Source organism: Elgaria multicarinata, chromosome 1 (genome assembly GCF_023053635.1).
Source record: "Elgaria multicarinata webbii isolate HBS135686 ecotype San Diego chromosome 1, rElgMul1.1.pri, whole genome shotgun sequence".
In the NCBI taxonomy this organism is placed as follows: Eukaryota; Metazoa; Chordata; class Lepidosauria; order Squamata; family Anguidae; genus Elgaria; species Elgaria multicarinata.
Window position 1 is genome coordinate 43,676,098 of NC_086171.1, and position 18,402 is coordinate 43,694,499.

An 18,402-nucleotide genomic window follows, 5' to 3' on the forward strand; every position below is an offset into this window, starting at 1 on the left:
AAAAGAAAATCTGAATGTAAAGGACAAAGTCATCCCTTTGTATTCCATTCACATTAGTCTTTTTTTTTACACCTGGTCAACTGAATCAGGTCACCTCTGTTTTGCTTTGAGTGTATGTGCAGTAACTTTATGATAGCTGGAAAAAATACTAAGGAATATTGCAAAGGGCTCTTTAGGTAGAAAGACTATTTAGGTGAGAGAGTGAAGGTACCCTTATCCAATATTGGTTTTGTGTAAACAAACAATTTCTGAGAGGGAACAAGTGATATCATTCAACCTTAGCCTTCTTCCAGGCAGAAAATGATCACATTCAACTAATCAAGAATGAGAAGTAATCTGCAAGTAAATAAAAGTTTAAGGAAAAAGAAATGGGAGAAAAGGCAGGAAGTCAACGAACTATTGTAGATTCATGTTTTACTAATATAAAAGTTTAATTTTAAAAGTTACTTGTATTAATTTCCATGCTAATTAGAAATATTCTTTGCATTTTCGAGAAATGTCCCTGCAGTCAAAATAAAAATATTATTTTCATTTTCCAATAATCTGTACTCTTTAGCTCAAAGGCTAAATTATTGTAGATTTCTGGTACAGTAAAAGATAAAATACAGTTTTCATGTACAGCCATTTGGCATGATAACTGGGATGACTGCCGCACAGCCATCATAAGTAAGGATGACATTTCACTCATCAATATTCTTTGAAAATAATATACCACATGGGGAAAACATAACATGTTCAGAGAGCTTTGTCAGCATCATGATTTCAGAAATTACTATTGTATGAGAATGTTTGCTTGATCATAACGCCCTGTTTGACTATGGTTCAGCATTGTCAACCCAACCCTCTCCTAGTAGAACTTCTACCCTCAGACAAGAATACCGCATTCTTAATTTTCTTGTTCCTTGTGGAAGTTTTTTTTTTTTTGATGGAAATGCAGCACAAATGTTTGGAAATAAACTAGCACCTCCCCCAATGTGCAGCCATGGCATATAGTTCCTAAGAAATTCCAAGAAGAAAACTGATTAATAAACTAGATTAATAAACTACTTGAGAAAAATACCCCAAACTTGACTAATCAAACAGATTAATAAACTACTAATTTATATTATCCCAAACTAAACATCTTCTAGTTTTAATATTATCCCAAACTAAGCATCTTCTAGTGGTTTACTTTTCATGCTAGATATGCTGCAATATGGAAAGGATTCATAATTGTTCCGGATTTTGCAACTCAAAAGGTTGCAACAAAGATATTTTCAATCATTTTGGATCATGTTTACCTTCGAGTTTAAACAGGCTCATAATTAAAGCAGAAATACCATGGAGTTTTAAAATATAATAATCTCAGCATACCACTTTATATACAATGGTATTGCTATTAAAAGCACCAAAACATTTGAAATGGACGGGGAATTTATTAGAGATAAATATGGCATGTCTGGACTTACAGAACTAGGACTGGAATGCCGTCTGATTTTAGGAGATTCCTTCCCAGTAGATGAAGTCTTGAAGTTAATGCAGGCATTGTTCTCTGAATGGACCCTCTTCACTTGATTATTTGGCTTCTCAAATGGATCAAAAGTGCTCTGTGTCCTCTGAACTCTGACTTTTTTGTCTTCTGGAATTGTGTCTAAGGGCTTGATCACAGAATCCATTCCTTGGCAGTTCCGTGTAGACATCTTTGTGACACATATCTAAGAGGAGAAAGGAAAATGGGCTATTATAATGGTATATAAAGTACCATTGCTTAGGGCCATATAGTTATTATGGGGTGCAAACACCATTTCCAGCCCCAATTGTTCCACACTAAATGTAGGAACTAGGAATGCTTTTAGAAAAAAGGAATCAGCAGGCAAGATATGTTTAACAATCCCAAAACAATCTTCCCTGTAAAAGACATCCAAGCCATTTTTAATGAAGTGAACCCACTTGTAGAGCAAGCTGGTTTTACTGTAAGGTATATGCTGGCGAGAATCGGGAAGCACAGGAGGGATCAAGCACCCTCCCATTTCATTTCTAAATCCTCCCTCTACACTCTCCTTCAACCTTAATTTCTTGTTGTATCAAATGTGAAATTGGAACCACATATTTGGCAAAGTAACATGTTGTTTGACCTCATACTATTCTATAATTCAAAAATAATAAGAATTCAAGTAACATAAGTATTTAAACTTTAACAACACACTTCCAGAAAGAATTTAGGAGTATATTTGTTATGTTTCAAAAGGAATAAATTAAAGAAAATAAAGAGTACACAATATAAAAAGCAAAATCATTAAAGTTTTTTTAAAAAACAAACTTTATAACTCTTGACAGAAGCCTTACATAAAACTTTAGCAGCCCAGTGTCTGTAACAATGCCACATCACTAAGCCTTAACATCCAGCCACCGATATCTGCCACACAGTATTGATTTCCATTTAAAATTAGATGAGGCCAAATTAAATCCATTATGCTAATTTACAGATAACTATTGTAGCATACAATTGCGCTGTAAAGCAGTGCATACATAGTATAATTACTGCTAGGCTACTCAAAAAAATCAAATGGATAAATCCATATTCTAGCCTGCAACACTGGAGTCCAATATTCAATAGCTCAATAAAGCACATCAATTCACAGGTCTCATTGTAATTCTGCTACCTGTTTATACAGATCTAACCTGGACTGGGTCATTAGACATAACTATTCGGTTCATCCACCGAGTTATTTTCAGCGGGAAGTGAGTATCTGAAAAATTGTGACCTAACACCACAGATACTACTAAGCAATCATCTTAGGATGATTTACTTCAATGTGATGCCTTCATGTATATGTCTAGTGATAAATACTTTCCAAAAGCAAATCATCCATTACAGTGCCCATCCTGATTTAATATAATTCAATTGTTTTTAGTCAGGAAAGTTCATTCAAATGTAATAGGCTGGATATTAAGTGGTAGTTCCAAAGCTCCCAGGTCCCTACGTAATAACGAGCAGTTAGCAGTCATGTGGAAGGAAAACTGGTGCTGTCTTCCTGTATGACTGGGCAGGGACCAATCCCAGAGCACACATGTAGGCGGTAGAGATGCAATACTTTTTAAAAATGAACATTTGGATAATCATTTCCAAGGCCAGATCTACAGCAAGCAGGATATAGCATTATGAAAGCGGTATGAAACCAGTATATAAGAGGCAGGAGCCACACTACTGCTTTATAGCAGTATTGAAGTGCACTGACAACTGTTGGGGCCCATGACACATACCATATGCCACTTTCATAGTGCTATATCCTGTTTGCTGTAGATCTGGCCCAAGTTGAGCGGATCACCAAAAGCCAATGCATTCAAACCAACAGCTATTACTTTTCAGTAGTTTGTGACATCTGTATTTTATGTAGTTAGAGTTCTGAGCAATTAGCTTCTTACTACTACATGAATGCACTGAGTGTCTGAATACAAACTACCCCATCCCAGCCATCACTTATGCTCCTTATCACTGGAGGAAGTCTAGGAAATACAGGATACAATAGGTCTAAAATGTCTCACAAAACAGCCAGAAAACCTCTCACCAAAAAAGCTTAGTTTGCAATGCAATAGGAAAGAAATGTCTGTATGATGCATTATATTTGTATAACAATGGGTGTTTAAATCTAAATTAGTTTAAAAGTCCTAGAATAAATTCAAAAGCACCAAATTTGAAATATATTCCTGTTAAAAAGCAAATGTGTCAACAACATCAGAGACCATACCTTTGGTCTAAGCCTCTGGTTTAAAAATTGAATTCAAATGAAAAAATGAGTTGGGTCCAGATTAAGTTAGTAGCACGGGTTCTATTCAAATCAATGGGATTTAAATTAATCACATCTAACTTTTTATAATGATTTCAATGGTACCTAAGTGCAACTAACACAATCTAGATCAAACCCAATTTACAGTAGCCTAAACTCTTAAGAGGCGTACAGCAGCTCCTTATGTAATTCTACTAACAGGCTAGCCAAAAGCTCTGCAGTGCAATTTTAAGCACACTGACTTAGGAAGTTTGAGTATAATGGGCTGACTTCTGAGTAACTTTACTTAGACTTGCAATGTTACGCATTAAAGCTGAATTCCACAACTTCATGTCTTTTAGTCAAATTCTGCAACAATTATGAGATGTAGTGTCTTGATTCTGCATTAATTTTGAGATTTAAAGCTGAATCACAGATTAATTTAACTAACTACATTTTATCTAAGAAAATTATAATACTGCACAGGTAAAATTTCTTCTATCAGTATAACCTGCAACAGAGAATCCAGTTGGGCCAAATATTAGCATATTGTGTAAAATTGTGTAATACGGGTTGGATTCAAATTTAGCCACTTAGATCAGACCCAATGAAATACATCCCAATGCCAACTTTATATCGAATGTTTTCAACATTTCTACTTTAAATTTGACTAAATCCATACCCTATATGTATGGATGTATTTCTTAGCTGCAAAGATGCTATTCTTCCCTTTGTTGATATTCAAGATATAGGATAAGGTAAAGTGTTTACATTGCGAATACACCTTAACTGTTTATTATTTTAAAAACTGACAAGACAGCACACAGAATATTTCCATGATTAGCTTTACTTTGAATCTTGATTACAATTTATTCTGGAGAGGTTATCCTTCCTCACAAGAGAAATAATTTTGTAAAGTATCTACTGTCATAGTTTTTTATCTGGTTCAGCAATAGTTTGAGATGGTATGCAAGGCAAACATCTCTTTCCTTCCACATATGACAAACACCCATGACGCAATATTGCCTACAATGAATTTTTTCATAAAATCGATGTTTTGATTAAAATGAAACACAAAGTGACATTATTATTTCCACAACTTCGTCTATGGAAAGATTTGAAAGTATCCAGATTAAGAACATATTTTGCAATGAACATATGTCAAACCCTAGCCAACAATCCTGGGTAAGAAAGTAGATTTCAAAACAGAAAAGCATGTACAACAGCTTTAAGTATGTAAAATTCCTTGCTCCCAGAAGATGTGCAAAGAGGGTCCAAACCCAGGAATAGCCTAATAACATGCTGCATTCATGGAAACCACCTACTATTGTAATTCTTATTAGGATGAGAGCTAGTGCCAAAGAATCTATTCCATGGGGAACTTTTGAGTAGATGACTATGGATAGAAGTACTGGCAACCAAATGCCTAAAACTGTTTTATCATTGGACTGGCAAAAATCTATTTATGGTCACAAGATTTCTATGCATAGTATCAAAAGATCATTGACTCTTGGGATGCATAGTGTTTTGAACTCCGGAACAAAATGTTTGAGGAATGACAAACTCCCTATTTTTACACTTTTCATGTGACATGATCTTGCCGACTTTCAAAGGGCAAAAATTTTTCCGTTCTCTTTGCAAAAACTTTGAATGAGCTGTACAAAAGTGTAGTCAATGAACTGTGTACACCATGTTAGTCAACAGCCAGAAAAAGGGCAATTTAGGACTAAGTTCTATTTTTTGAAGATGAAAAAAGAAAAAATGTCATCTGTCCAAACTGGGCTTTCACACAGGGTTGTAAGTTACATTACAGAACAATCCTGCTTTCAAAGGACTATTCCTTAGAGTCTTATATATTTATTAACAATATTTATATATCGCCTCTCACTAGAAACAAATCCCAATGGGGTTTACAAAAGAACAAAAACAAACAAACAAAAATGACCACACAAACTCACACACATGAAGTTGGTACAGCTCTAGGCTGGAAGAAAGCTAAAGCAAATGTGTTTTAAATAAACACCTAAAACATGCCAACATTGAAGATGGATGTACTTCAAAGGGGAGATCATTCTACAGAGTGGGCGCCACTCCAGAGAAGGCCTGTCTGTGTCATAGCGAAATGAAAATGTGTAGGCCATGGCATGGAAAACGGGGCCTTCCTTGAAGATTGCAATGGCCTGGGAGATGGTATAGGGGAAAACTTTTTTCCAGGTATCCTGGTCCTGAATTGTATAGAGCTTTGTATATTAACCCAACCTTAAACCAAGTTTGGTAGCAGTCTGGCAGCTAATGTAGATCCTTTAGCAGAGGCATAATATGTGCATGGGAAGGCACACCAATGACTCTGAAGTTGAGGTTATTCCTTTGCAGCCTTTCCTTATATAGAACACAGAGGCAGATTACACTTAAACTAAGACCTTCTTTGCTAACTGAATGATACAATTGCAGATCTCCTGCCAACAAATGCTCCTCTTCACTCCATCATCTCCAGTGGATACATTATGTGGCTGTATTAATGCAGGCATGTTGAAACTCTTTCAGCCTGAGGACTAAATTCCATTTTCAAGCTCTCAGGGGCAGCATTACATTGATAGGTGAGGCTAAAAGTGAAAGTGTGTTGGGCGAAAGGGTCAAGTCCAATACCAGCATGTTGGGGGAAAGGGAATATGGCCATCTGGAGAACATTGGAGGGCTGAATTGGGATCACAGGACTATAGCCCTGTTTTGATCTGATCTGGTTTGGATGACATGCCACAGGCACCAGGCTGCATTGCAATCTCCACTCAGTGGTTGTTGTGTTATGTGAACTTTGCGAACGTAGGTCATGATATTACAAGAGTGGTTTATTTTTCCAATTTAGTTGTATTTTTCTAAGTTAGTTTTCTAAGTTAATATAAGTGACATATCTCCAAATGAATACTTAACAGCCAGTAAGAATGTCCTACTGCTGGTCCATGCAACAGAGAGGTACATATTTCAGTGTGCAGACCATCTACCACTACGACTCAGGGCAAGTAGCAATATTATCTTTTAGAACTGCTGGTTTTATTAGTATATCTTTTAGAACTGCTGGTTTTATTTACATCTGTTTTATGTCAGAATTTTACTACAGTTGTTTGCTGTTTCACTGTATTTTCTATACTGGGTTTAAGCTTTTTAAGCAGTTTTGAACTGAGTATGCTGGCTGTAGAGCAGCCAACAAATTCTGGTACAATGCAATCCTAGGCAGGTCTACTCAGAAGCCAGTCCTAGGGAGTTCAGTGGGATATAGTCCCAGGCACATGTATATACGATTGCAGCCTAAATAAATAATATTGGACAAGAGACATAGAGAAAGGGAAGGTGGGGAAATAATAAGTCCAACATTTAATACATAAATATATAATACTCAGACATAAAAGAAAGCACACAGACTTTTTCCTGACTGTCGAGTGGCAAAGGATCACTTGTGTTTTACTCTCTCATTACCCTGTAAGTGCCCTGTAAAACACTTCAGGAAATTAATAGATTACTTTAACAACAACAACATTTGTATAGCACTTTCAAATATTCAAAGTGTTTTACATGCATTATCCAGTTGTACTACTAACAAACAGCCCTGTAAATTAAGTCTGTATTATTATTCCACATATTACATATTGAGGGGAGGCACTGAGTGAGGCAGTGGCTTGCCTAAAGTCACCTAATGAGTTCATGGCAAAAGTAAGCTTAGAGTCACAGATTTCTGATTGATAGCTCAGTTTTAGCAATAGAATGTAGCTGGTACAGCAAAGTGATAAATACTACATACAATGGCTTATGCATATTAAGTGGTCTACTTCTAAGTTGTGAAATATACAAGCAGGAATCTCACACAGGGTCATTGTCACTCTTTGATATATGATTTCACATGTGCTACCACAACTCATGAGTTAGTTATTCTGGAGATGTATAGTTGTTCCAGTACAACTACTGAGTTGTGTGGCTGGTCTGCTAAGCTGAAGCACTTGACAGTCTATACAAAGCTTCAAAAAAGTTTAAGAAATTATATTCTGTGTGGAAGCCACACCCATTTACAAGTACAAACAAATGAAAAACACTTTGATTTAACACATGGTATGACAGCATGCATTCCTTTCAAAGATTAATACATTACAAGCATGGACATTTTTCTCATCTTATTCAAAACTACATATGCCAAGTAACAATATATACCTCCTTCAGCTTCTAGACATAGACTTTTACCTTTGTGCCACAAATTATGTTCAGACAAAGATTCATTCTTTAAATAAATTTATTTATTTAATGATTAAAGCAAACACCAGGCCCATTTTTTAAAAAGGGAAAAAAGAACCAAACTTGGCTGGGTAATTTTTTGTAATAGAAGACAATCCAAGATCTAAAATTTGTAGCATATAAATAATTAAACTGTCAAACAAGACATCCTAAATCAAGAGAATGAAATTTAGGATCTTGTGGGTAATTTGACTGAAAACCAGGATATAATCTTTTTTGCCCTCATGCATGGGAGCAGGCCAATAAAATTCTATACTTCAGTACATCAAGAGGACCTTCTCTGTAGTGGCACCCACTCACTGGAAAATCCTCCCTTGTGCGGTTTGGGAGATGGAAATGTAACATTCTTCAAATGCCTCCTGAAAACATATCTTTTTAGACAAGCTTTCGCTGGACCATAACTTATTCTGGTTTTATCTGACTTTTTTTAAAAAAAGTTTTAAATCTTAGTTTTTGTATATTATGGTTTTAATTGTAAAATGCCCAGACAACCTTGGCTGTTGGACAGTATAAATATGTAATAAATAAATAAGAGCCAGTAAGTTCTAATAAATGTATAATAAATCTGTGAAGTAATAAGACCCTAGAATCCCAACCCACAGGAGCCCGCGTGTTTCTGGTGTATATGGTATCTTGTGTCACCTTGCACTAGGCCTTCACACACTGGGAACTAAACTGAATTGTACTGATGCCTCAATTAGGAGCTTATTTTGTATATTTGGACATGTGCAAGTAACATTTTGTTTGAGAAACAAGAGAGACGTTCTTATAACTGATGTGGCATTTAGTGTTTGTGCTGTGGTCTCAAAATGCTCCACATTACACTAAACTGTATGCATTTTGACTGCCCAAATACACTTCATTCAGTGTCACTTAAATTGGTAGAATAAAGCATGTTGAACAGCCTTGAAATTAGAAATGAAATAAAAAATCTATTATCTTACATCCTATATTATACACTCTGTGCAGTATCTCAAGACCACTATATGTACATTTGTAGTCTGATATAATACTATTAATATTATTAGTCTGTGGGAGAAAGTGTAAATATTTATATTTTGCAAAAAAATAAAAATTCACTGTTAAAATTATCTACGTGGATCTATAATTCAATCTTCTTAACACATATCCATGGATTTCTGAACTACAACAAATTTGTAGTTTACTATACATATAGTTTAAACAGCTCATCTGATGGTTATTTCATAAAGTCACTAGCCTAATTCAGGAATTCACTTGACAATGTGTTTTTTTATTGTGAAAGTTCAACAAAATAATAATACACACACACTTGTATATATCTATATCAATTGATACATATGAAATGCATATGCATGAAAATACAACCTTCTAGAAGTTATAGATAAGCTTCAATAAAAGTACCCATTTGAAGGTGTTTTCTATACACTATACGTTCAAATACTGAAAGCGTTGTAAAGGCCTCAACTCATTGCATTATAGGAGGTAAGCATTTATCCTCCCTATGTTGTAACATCAGACTTTTAGAAGCCAAAAGGGTGTGGAGAATCCATTTTTCCTGATGATTTGTAAATTTCCAAGAGGTAGATAGATAATTTAGAAGACCATGTATAGCAGTGAATATTAAAGACTTTCCAGTACAATATCTTTTCTGTATAAAATCCTCCTCCCACTATTAACAACTGCATGGAAAGGGAGAGGGCTCTGCCCTCCATATGTTTGAGTGGGAAGAGACATCTACAGATGGGAACCTGTAACATGCATAGAGATTGACACTAAGATTGGACCCCTTGATTGAGCAGGACTCCCAATCACACACATTCAGCAGGGTCACCTCTTAAGATGTCCACCCCACAATAAGGGAAGGGTGGGGCATGGAGCCATCCAGCATCTAACTTAGCACCCATTCACATGATTATTACTAATATGAAATGAACACCCAAATAGAGTTCAAGTCATTTTTTAAAAAATTCTATTTCAGAGATTCTATCATTAGACACACAAAGAAACCAAAACATGCAAGAGCATATGCGTGTATATACCTTGCACAAACACTATGAAGAACTTCAGGAACCTAACTGGACAGTATATCAACATTTACTAGAAGTTTGCTGCTTAGAAGTCTGCTTGGTCACATAGCTTGGATTGTTGTCCAACACACAGCTTGCACATAAACATGTAACTCTCTCATCCATATTTGTAGCACTCATCGATAGTAAGGCTCTATTCAAACAAAACTTTGACTCAGATCATTCCCAAGGAAAATATCAGCAGCCCGTATGCTCCTTTTCCTCCTTCCCCTTCATTGTGCGTTTAAAATGGGATCACCCTAACTCAGAAGATTAGAACCAATTAGAAAGGGTTGCAATCCCATGTGTGTTTAGAAATGGCTGGCTGGGGGATGCTGGGAATTGTAGGACTTTTTTCTGTCTAAACATGCATAGGATTGCACCCAAAACCATTTATTCACCACTATTTTGGAAAACATATAAACTCTTGTTATAGTTGGTGGAAGACCATTCTTTATGAGGCTGATGGTTGAAAAATAGTCCAGAATGATCAATTGACATTTCATCAATGTCAGATGTGTTCCTGATAGCTGAGAATCTTTTGGAATGCAATGCCTGTTCAGATTGGAGAAGACACACTCCAGTTAAGGGAAGGCATCAGATTAGACAGACTGGAGCCGGGTTGATCTTTGAATTTAAAGAGTGCAATCTTTGGGTACAGCTCTTTGCGGATTAGTTGTGCTATGTAGGAATGCCTATGTGCTCCCAATATGCTGTGCTTTATATTTGTAAATAGAACACATGGTATGAAAAGGAGCAATTATGTATTTACTTTCATGCAACCTACCTGAATCAAACATTAGAATCAGGCACTTAGTCCAGTTATACCTTGAAAACAAACTGAAATTATTGCACTGAAAGACAGTGAACTTCAGTAGTCAATGCTCTTTGAATAAAAGCTTTCAGTTAGTCTTCAAGATGCAAGTGGGCTGCATCTAAAGGGCTATTTAATAAAGATTAACTATTACCCTAATAAAGATTAACTAACAAATTCCTTTCAGTAGTCGTTAGATTTAACCAAATAAGGCTCAAGAAATATAATTTACAGTGTCTTAATTCCTTGTTGGAAGTGGAATTTTACCATTTATAGTACTTCCTTGCCTTAAATGTGCTTCTCTCTTTAGTCTCTTGTTCTTTGCTATCTGGCAGCAGAAAAAAAGAAGAACCATATAGAATACCTTTTGCTAATGCCCTTTTTCATGAGCCCCTGCCAAAGGGCTACCAGGAGGTAGGCCTTTTCTGCTGTGGCACCCGAGCTGTGGAATGAGCTTCTCAGAGAGGTTCACCTGGCACCTATGTTATACTCTTTCCGACGCCAGGCAAAGATTTTCTTATTTTCCCAGTATTTTAATGTTTTACCATTCTAGTCTTTTAACTTGTTGTTTTAAATCTGTATTTTAAATCTCTGCATTGCTGTTCTGGTTGCATGTTTATATTGTGGTTTTATATATTGTGGTTTACATTTTATACTTAAATTGCATTTTATGGTTTTAATTTTTGTGAACCAAGAGAGTTTCAGCTTTTGGGCGGTATAGCAATTCAGTAAGTCAATAAAGTATGTCTAAACACAGGAAAAAATAGTTTAAGCAGTTTCTGACATTTCCTAACCTCCAAAAAAGCAATACCCTTCCTTCCTCATCTCTAACTTCTTTTAGCACAGGATTCCATTCACAGGCCAACTGTTATGTGCACCTACATTTCTGCTTGGTTCTAACCACTTTAGCAATAAATACACTGCAGTAATGAATATAGGAAATTACCTTATATGCTATTGGTTTATTGAGCCTACTCTAACTCCTGGAATTCGCATTCTTAGCAATGATGGATACAAATAGGAAAGAAATCATTACATTAAGGTAAATTTTTGGAACTTGCAAGAAAACAAGCACAAATTCAGAGAAATCAGGCATCTAATTATTCTTCCATACTTTATGCATTCTTGTAGAAAAGCTAAATAAAACATAGCAAGAACATTTGCCAACTTCTTGGCAGCTTTTTCATTTTTTTTCTCCCATGGAAAACAAAAACATTTTCTTTTTAATATCGCCTTTCTGCAAGAGCGCACTAGAACGCCAATAGGGGAAACTAAATAAACAGGGGGTGGGGGGAAATGTTTCAATTTCTGATACTTGTAAAGGAGGGCTAGCAAGATGAGGTATGTGTTCTACCTCCATCAAGCACAATTATATTGTGTCCAGAATCCAGCTGAAGCCCGCTCCCCACCCTTATTTAGTTGCAGATCTCTACCAGAACATTGGATCTTTTTTTTAAACTGAGGTAATAATCCCTTTCACCCAGGAACTCTAATAGCCAAATAAAGGCCTACTATATCAACAAATGGAGATGCAGAAGCAATTTGTATAGTACATTCTTTACATTTATTTATTCATTCACCGTACTTTTTAAACCACTCAATAACCAAATTGGTGTAAATACACCAAAGTGGTGTAAATACATTAAAAACATGCAGTACAAACATTAAAACAAAAATAAAAACAGTGCAGAATAAAAGCAAGATAAAGCCAGCTGCAAAAAAGTAAAACAATTACAACGTTATAAAACCAAATTAAAACCACCAGCAGAATAGAAGTAAATGCAATTCTTAAAATGCCTGGGGGAATAAAAAAGGTCTTCACCTGGCACCAGAAATACTGCAACATTACCCTTTCTGAGGAGAACATCCCACAAACGGGGTACCACCACTGAAATGTCCCTCTCTGGTAGCCACCCACCTCACCACATTTGGTGGGGGAACCCCAAGGACAAGGTGCATGTAGAAATTCTCAGGTTATTCTCTGTCAGATCTATTTACAGATCTCAATAGCTAGATTGAAAAAGATTACTGCCTGAAAGCACATTTTCTGCAAGGTGATTTAACTTGTTGTCTGAACACAGCATGTTTTCTTCAGGGTAGCTTGTTAAGCATGCAGTGTGTTTTATTTTCCTTAAACATGCCACCTTGAGAACCCATGGCTTGTTCTTGGGTTGTTCAAGGTGGTCAGCAAGCCATGCTGCATGGTTAATGAGCAACCCTGCAGAAAACATGCTGTGTTTACACAATATGATAACCCACCCTGCGGAAAAAGTACTGCATTCAGACAACATAACCCGCCCTCTAGAAAACACACTGCGTTCAGACAACATGATAACTCACAGTTCAATAACAACTCACACTGGTTGGGTTAGCATGTTGTGCAAACCCAAACAGTGACTGCTAGTCAGGATAGTCATTACTATTCTACATGGGTAAGTGGTTTAACTCATATAAGGCAGCTTACATATCTAAATCACATGCTGATACTTAAAAAGGGATTTGCTGCGGCTGTAACTTCACACATCACACGGCATTGTGAGCAGTGATATTTAGTATTAGGATGATAGCAGCAGAACCTAAATTTGCTTCAGAGGTCAAGCATTTTCAACTGCAACTGTGTAAATTCACAGCTCAACCCACACAGTCTGTTTCCAAGATAGCAAAGTTCACTCATCATTCAATAATGTTGCATAAGAATCTGGGGTTTGTATGGATGGTTACTGCTCAAAAGCTAAGGAAGTTTTATACTTCAGTACAAAACTGTATACTACCTAGGAGATGGTTAATCTATAGTAGCAGCTGAATAACAAATACTAGTCAGAACGTTGAATTCTTGATGTTCAAAGTTTATTTATTATTTACAGCATTTTTATACTGAATAGGTTCTTGACCTGAGCTTCCAGTTGAAACACAGGACTTTTACTTACAATTTTGATATTGCACACTATCAATTTTTATATAGTCCTTTCAATATAAAAGAGTACTGTTTGAAGCATTATTATCCATCATCTCCCCTACTAAAATGGGTCAGCATTGTGTTCAGATTCTAGGGGCACAGCCAGTGCAAGAGGAGTTCATAAGAAATAAGAAGAGCCATGCAGGATCAGACCAAGGGTCTATCTAGTCCAGCATTCTGTTCACACAGTGGCCAACCAGCTGTTGACCCGGAAGCCAGAACCAGAACACAAGTGCAACAGCACTCTCCCAACCATGTTCCCCAGCAACTAGTGTATACAGGCTTACTGCCTCTGATACTGGAGATAGCACACAGCTATCAAGACTAGTAACCATAGATAGCCTTCTCCTTCATGAATTTATCCAACTCCTTTTTAAAGCCATCACTACATCCTGTGATAGAGAATTCCATAATTTAACTATGTGCTGTGAAGAAGCACTTCCTTTTATCTGTTCTGAATCTCCCACCAATCAGCTTCAAGGTATGATCCCGGTTCTAGTTTTTTGAGAGAGGTGGATAACTGACATTTCAGAAAGAAGGAACTTCTAAAGAATGTTGATAAAGAGAGTTTCCAAAGGGCAACAGGATGACAAAGGAGATCCCAGAAATATTTTTAGAATCAGTGTTTGTGAAATTTTGCGGCTAAAGGACAATTGGAAAGCTACTTCAGCTTTCTAGGAAAGAATCCAATAGTAGGACCACCATTTTTAAAAGCACCTTTTAAAAAAAATCTTGGACAATTATATAGGACAGAATGGCATCCATTAGCTCTAGCCAGATTCTGTCAAAGAAACTGCAGTGGGTCAGTCTCCTTACTTTATACTGACTGGGTTCAGACAATCAGTGGAGGAAAAGAAGCCACGGTGGCTTCTTTTTCCGGCCCCCATGCATGCCACTCGCATACCTGCCATTTCTCTAATTACCCTCGCCACATTGCAGATAGCCATGCTGTCCGAATCCAGCAAGGTGCACAACAGGGTTGGCTTCCACCCCCCATAACACTTGCAACAATCCATGGATTGTGGGGTGGCTTTTAAACCTCATCAGGTTTGGATGACACGGTCAACCATGCCGCGGTGACGGTAAAAGGGGAATGGCAAGCCAAGCAGCATGTGCTGGACGGGGGAAAGAAGCCACCATGATCGTGTGAACCCAATATGTAGCATTCACATCAGGGTAAAATCTACTATAAAGTCTGCATTAATGGTGGGAGGGGAAATTTAATGATTGGCTGGGGAAGTGATTGGTTTTGAGACTATATGTCTATTGAAAAGCAATAGAAACAATATTGTTTAAAATGAAGTTTAGTGTGCTAAATGAGAACTGGATGATCTGAATTACAGAGACAGTCTAATTAAGAAAACTATTCCAGAATTTTTTAAGTACAACAGCCAACAAAATAATCACACATCATTTCAAGCAGCATGACAGAATATGCACTCTAAAATTTGATCCGAAAATGAATATTTGCTCACCACGTCCAACAACAATCCCATAACCCTTTAATTGAAAAGAAAAAAATTACCATTCTGGGTATTATTATTTTTTGGAGCTCAGTTGACGTAGAAAGAGGTTGAAAAACCTGGTTTAAAAGGGACAAAGTGTGTTGTGAGCTACAAACCCTGTAGGAATTGCACTGCCAGCTGGCACTCAGCAAAAAGATTCTCTTTAAAAGCGGTAATCTGCTACCTGTGAGAGCTGGAAACCATTGACATGCCATGACTCACTGTTGCTATACTTCAGTCAAACACAAGCAATGAATAGCACGAGTATTTGTACTGCAGAACAATCAAAAAGCCTTTGCTGCGCACTATCAATTTTCTGGTCTCCAGGAGGTCTAAAAAGCATTGCTTTTTCATGGCAGGGAACACATGAGGAACGAACTGCAGAACCTTCTTTCAACACAATTCTAGGCAGACGTTTGACTGCTTGAATGGACACTCTTGCTTGAAGACCTTGGTGGAAACCATTGCTTGGAAAACTGCAAAGCAACAGTACAACCCCCCTCCCACTGCAGTGGTGCTGCATTTCCCGAAACTAGGATCTAGGATATATTTTTAAATGTCTCAAGAAGGGCAAACATAGATTCTGCTTTTGTAGCAGAATTTGTGTCCCATAGACAACAAATTCATCGTGTTTACTTGCCAGAAACCCAGCCCTCATTAACTACACAACTAGCCTTCACAGAATCTGTGAAGACACGAGTTTCCCATGAAATATCACTGAATGGAATACATCCTTGCTTTATCTTACTTTTTCAGGTGATCAAAAGAACAAGGACTGGAGGAACCAGAAGAATTCCAGCATGCCCTAGAGTCACTAGATAGAAGAATTTTTAGGAGATGGGATATGCCTAAATTATGTCCAGTGTTTCTTTTGAGAGCCTGAAGAATTACTTGGGGGTAGGGGAGAATTTAAAAAATCATTTCTATCCTAACCTACCTCCAAGAGTTCAGATTAGCATTTTAGTCTTGACACCATCACAACCACTATGAAGTACGTAAAAACTGTTGAGGGGAGATGGCTGCCCTGACGCAGACATAAAATAAACTACAGTTTAGGGATTAAGAGCAGGACATGAGATCGCACACTCAGTTCTCCCCTTGTGTTTGAATTCCCATCTCACCTGGGCTAAAAATGAACCTAGATGTTTCTAACCTTGCTTTGAGAAATCAGAACATCAGGCAAAATCATGCTTAATCGTGTGCAACACATCCTACACCTACAGCCCAATTTATGTGTGTGCCTGTGCTGAGCCACATGACCAACTTGTGAATTCTGTAGCTGAATGGAAATCTGAACCTGGATTTCCCACACCTTAGCTATTACAGCCATTAGCTCTCTTCCAGCAGCATGAGAGAACAATTCTAATCACAGAACAGAAACCTGTGAGAAGAAATCGGGACTGTACTACCGACGGAACATTTTATTTATTTCAAGTATTCATGAAGTCATACACAAAATGAATGAAACAATGGTATATTTAGTGAATCAAGTAAGTGAACAACAAATAGATATAAGAAAACTTCTTAGTCCATCAATTCTCTTAAACAAATAAAGCAATAAACGTTAAGTTTAAAACCCTCTTATAGGTCTACCCTGAAAGGGCCAAATGAATGTTAATCTGGAGGGAGTTCCATAACTGGGGCCACCACCAAGAAGCTCCCATCTCTAACTCATTTTACTGGCAGTTACACAAGCAAAACCTCCAATGCGTATCTTAGTGCACTGTAGTAGTTCAGGTTTAGAGATAATATAGACATTTCGCCTTTTATTCATTCATTAGTGTTCACAGAAGTGCCATTTAACAATAATAAATCATACTTGTAGACAATAGAAATCCTGTTTTCATTCTCTACATGTGGATAAGAACAGCCATATTCATTCAGGAAACCCAGGAATGCAGTGAGGCTCATCTTTCTAACTCTAGAGCCAAGAAGCCATACCCACAATTCAGCAAGTACCTTCCCTTTTTAAAATACTCTTCATAAGCAGATGCACAACATTCACATCCCATCTTTAAATCAATGGAAGTAAATGCAAATGAGCAGCTTCTATTGAAACTTTAAGGACACCCGGAATATATGTTGTGCGTGGATAAGACATTTCGTATCATAAGCAAAGAAAATATCATTCCGGAGCCATATGTAGCAAATGTAATTATTTCACTAGAAATTCATGTGATTAGCCTTCCTGGTCCAAAGTGACACACAGCTTCCATTTCTATCAAAATGTAAATTCATGGCTTAAGTGTGTGGAAAGAAGGCAGCTCCTGTCACTCACATTTAAAGAAAATGCATTTGTAATACATTTCACACAGGCCTAACTTTCCTCTTCTATATGAAGAGCTCCTACAGTGTGACTTATGGCCTGAACCTAGATATATTCCTTGGGAAAAGTCTCTGGTTTCAATGGAAGTTGTTGCCAAATAATGTGCTTAAGAATGAAGGTGCAGGGAAAATAAGGATATAATTTTCTGCTAGCCATACATGAAACAAGGAGGTGTTAATATGTTGCTACATTATTAAATATGGCTGTAAATTTCTCATGCCATTTCTACAGGTAGTATCCATTGCCATCTGCATCATACAGATATTGAGAGCCTTCTTCATGTCACTATATACTAAACTCAGTTTGATGTTTCAAAGAAAAAGCGTAACTGTAAAAGGACGGTTTCTTAATGCATCTTCAGAGCTCCTCTAATTTACTCCATGCAATCAAACTACAGCATTAATGCAGGAGAGCTGGGTGAGAAGCAGATCCATCACATTTCAGCTAAGATGAAGTTCATGGCTCATTTCGTGCTGCAACACATTTGCCAGTCTGTTCCGATGCCCATGTGCAGTTTGCATGCTGTCTGTCATGTAGTGGTCATTACTGGGTTTTAATGTACTCTTTAAATGTAACATGCACCAGCCAAAGCTTTCCTACATGCTGAAGTATTGCACTAAGATCTAAATTGCTGCTAGGTCTTTTCATGCAGTCATTTAAAATCTTTTAGATCATCAATATACAGCCAGCACACAAGTAAAGAACTGAAAAATTTCGCTGACCTCACTC

General features: G+C 37.0%; 1 protein-coding gene across 3 annotated transcripts in view; it reads right to left on the reverse strand.

Moving 5' to 3' along the window:
* Positions 1–18,402, reverse strand: part of CDK14 (cyclin dependent kinase 14) — a 273,801-nt gene that overhangs the window by 188,798 nt on the left and 66,601 nt on the right. For all 3 annotated transcript variants that reach the window (XM_063127120.1, XM_063127135.1, XM_063127127.1), the window contains one exon: positions 1,449–1,694. In XM_063127120.1, the coding sequence (XP_062983190.1) occupies positions 1,449–1,694 (246 nt within the window). The remainder of the gene's footprint in view (positions 1–1,448; positions 1,695–18,402) is intronic.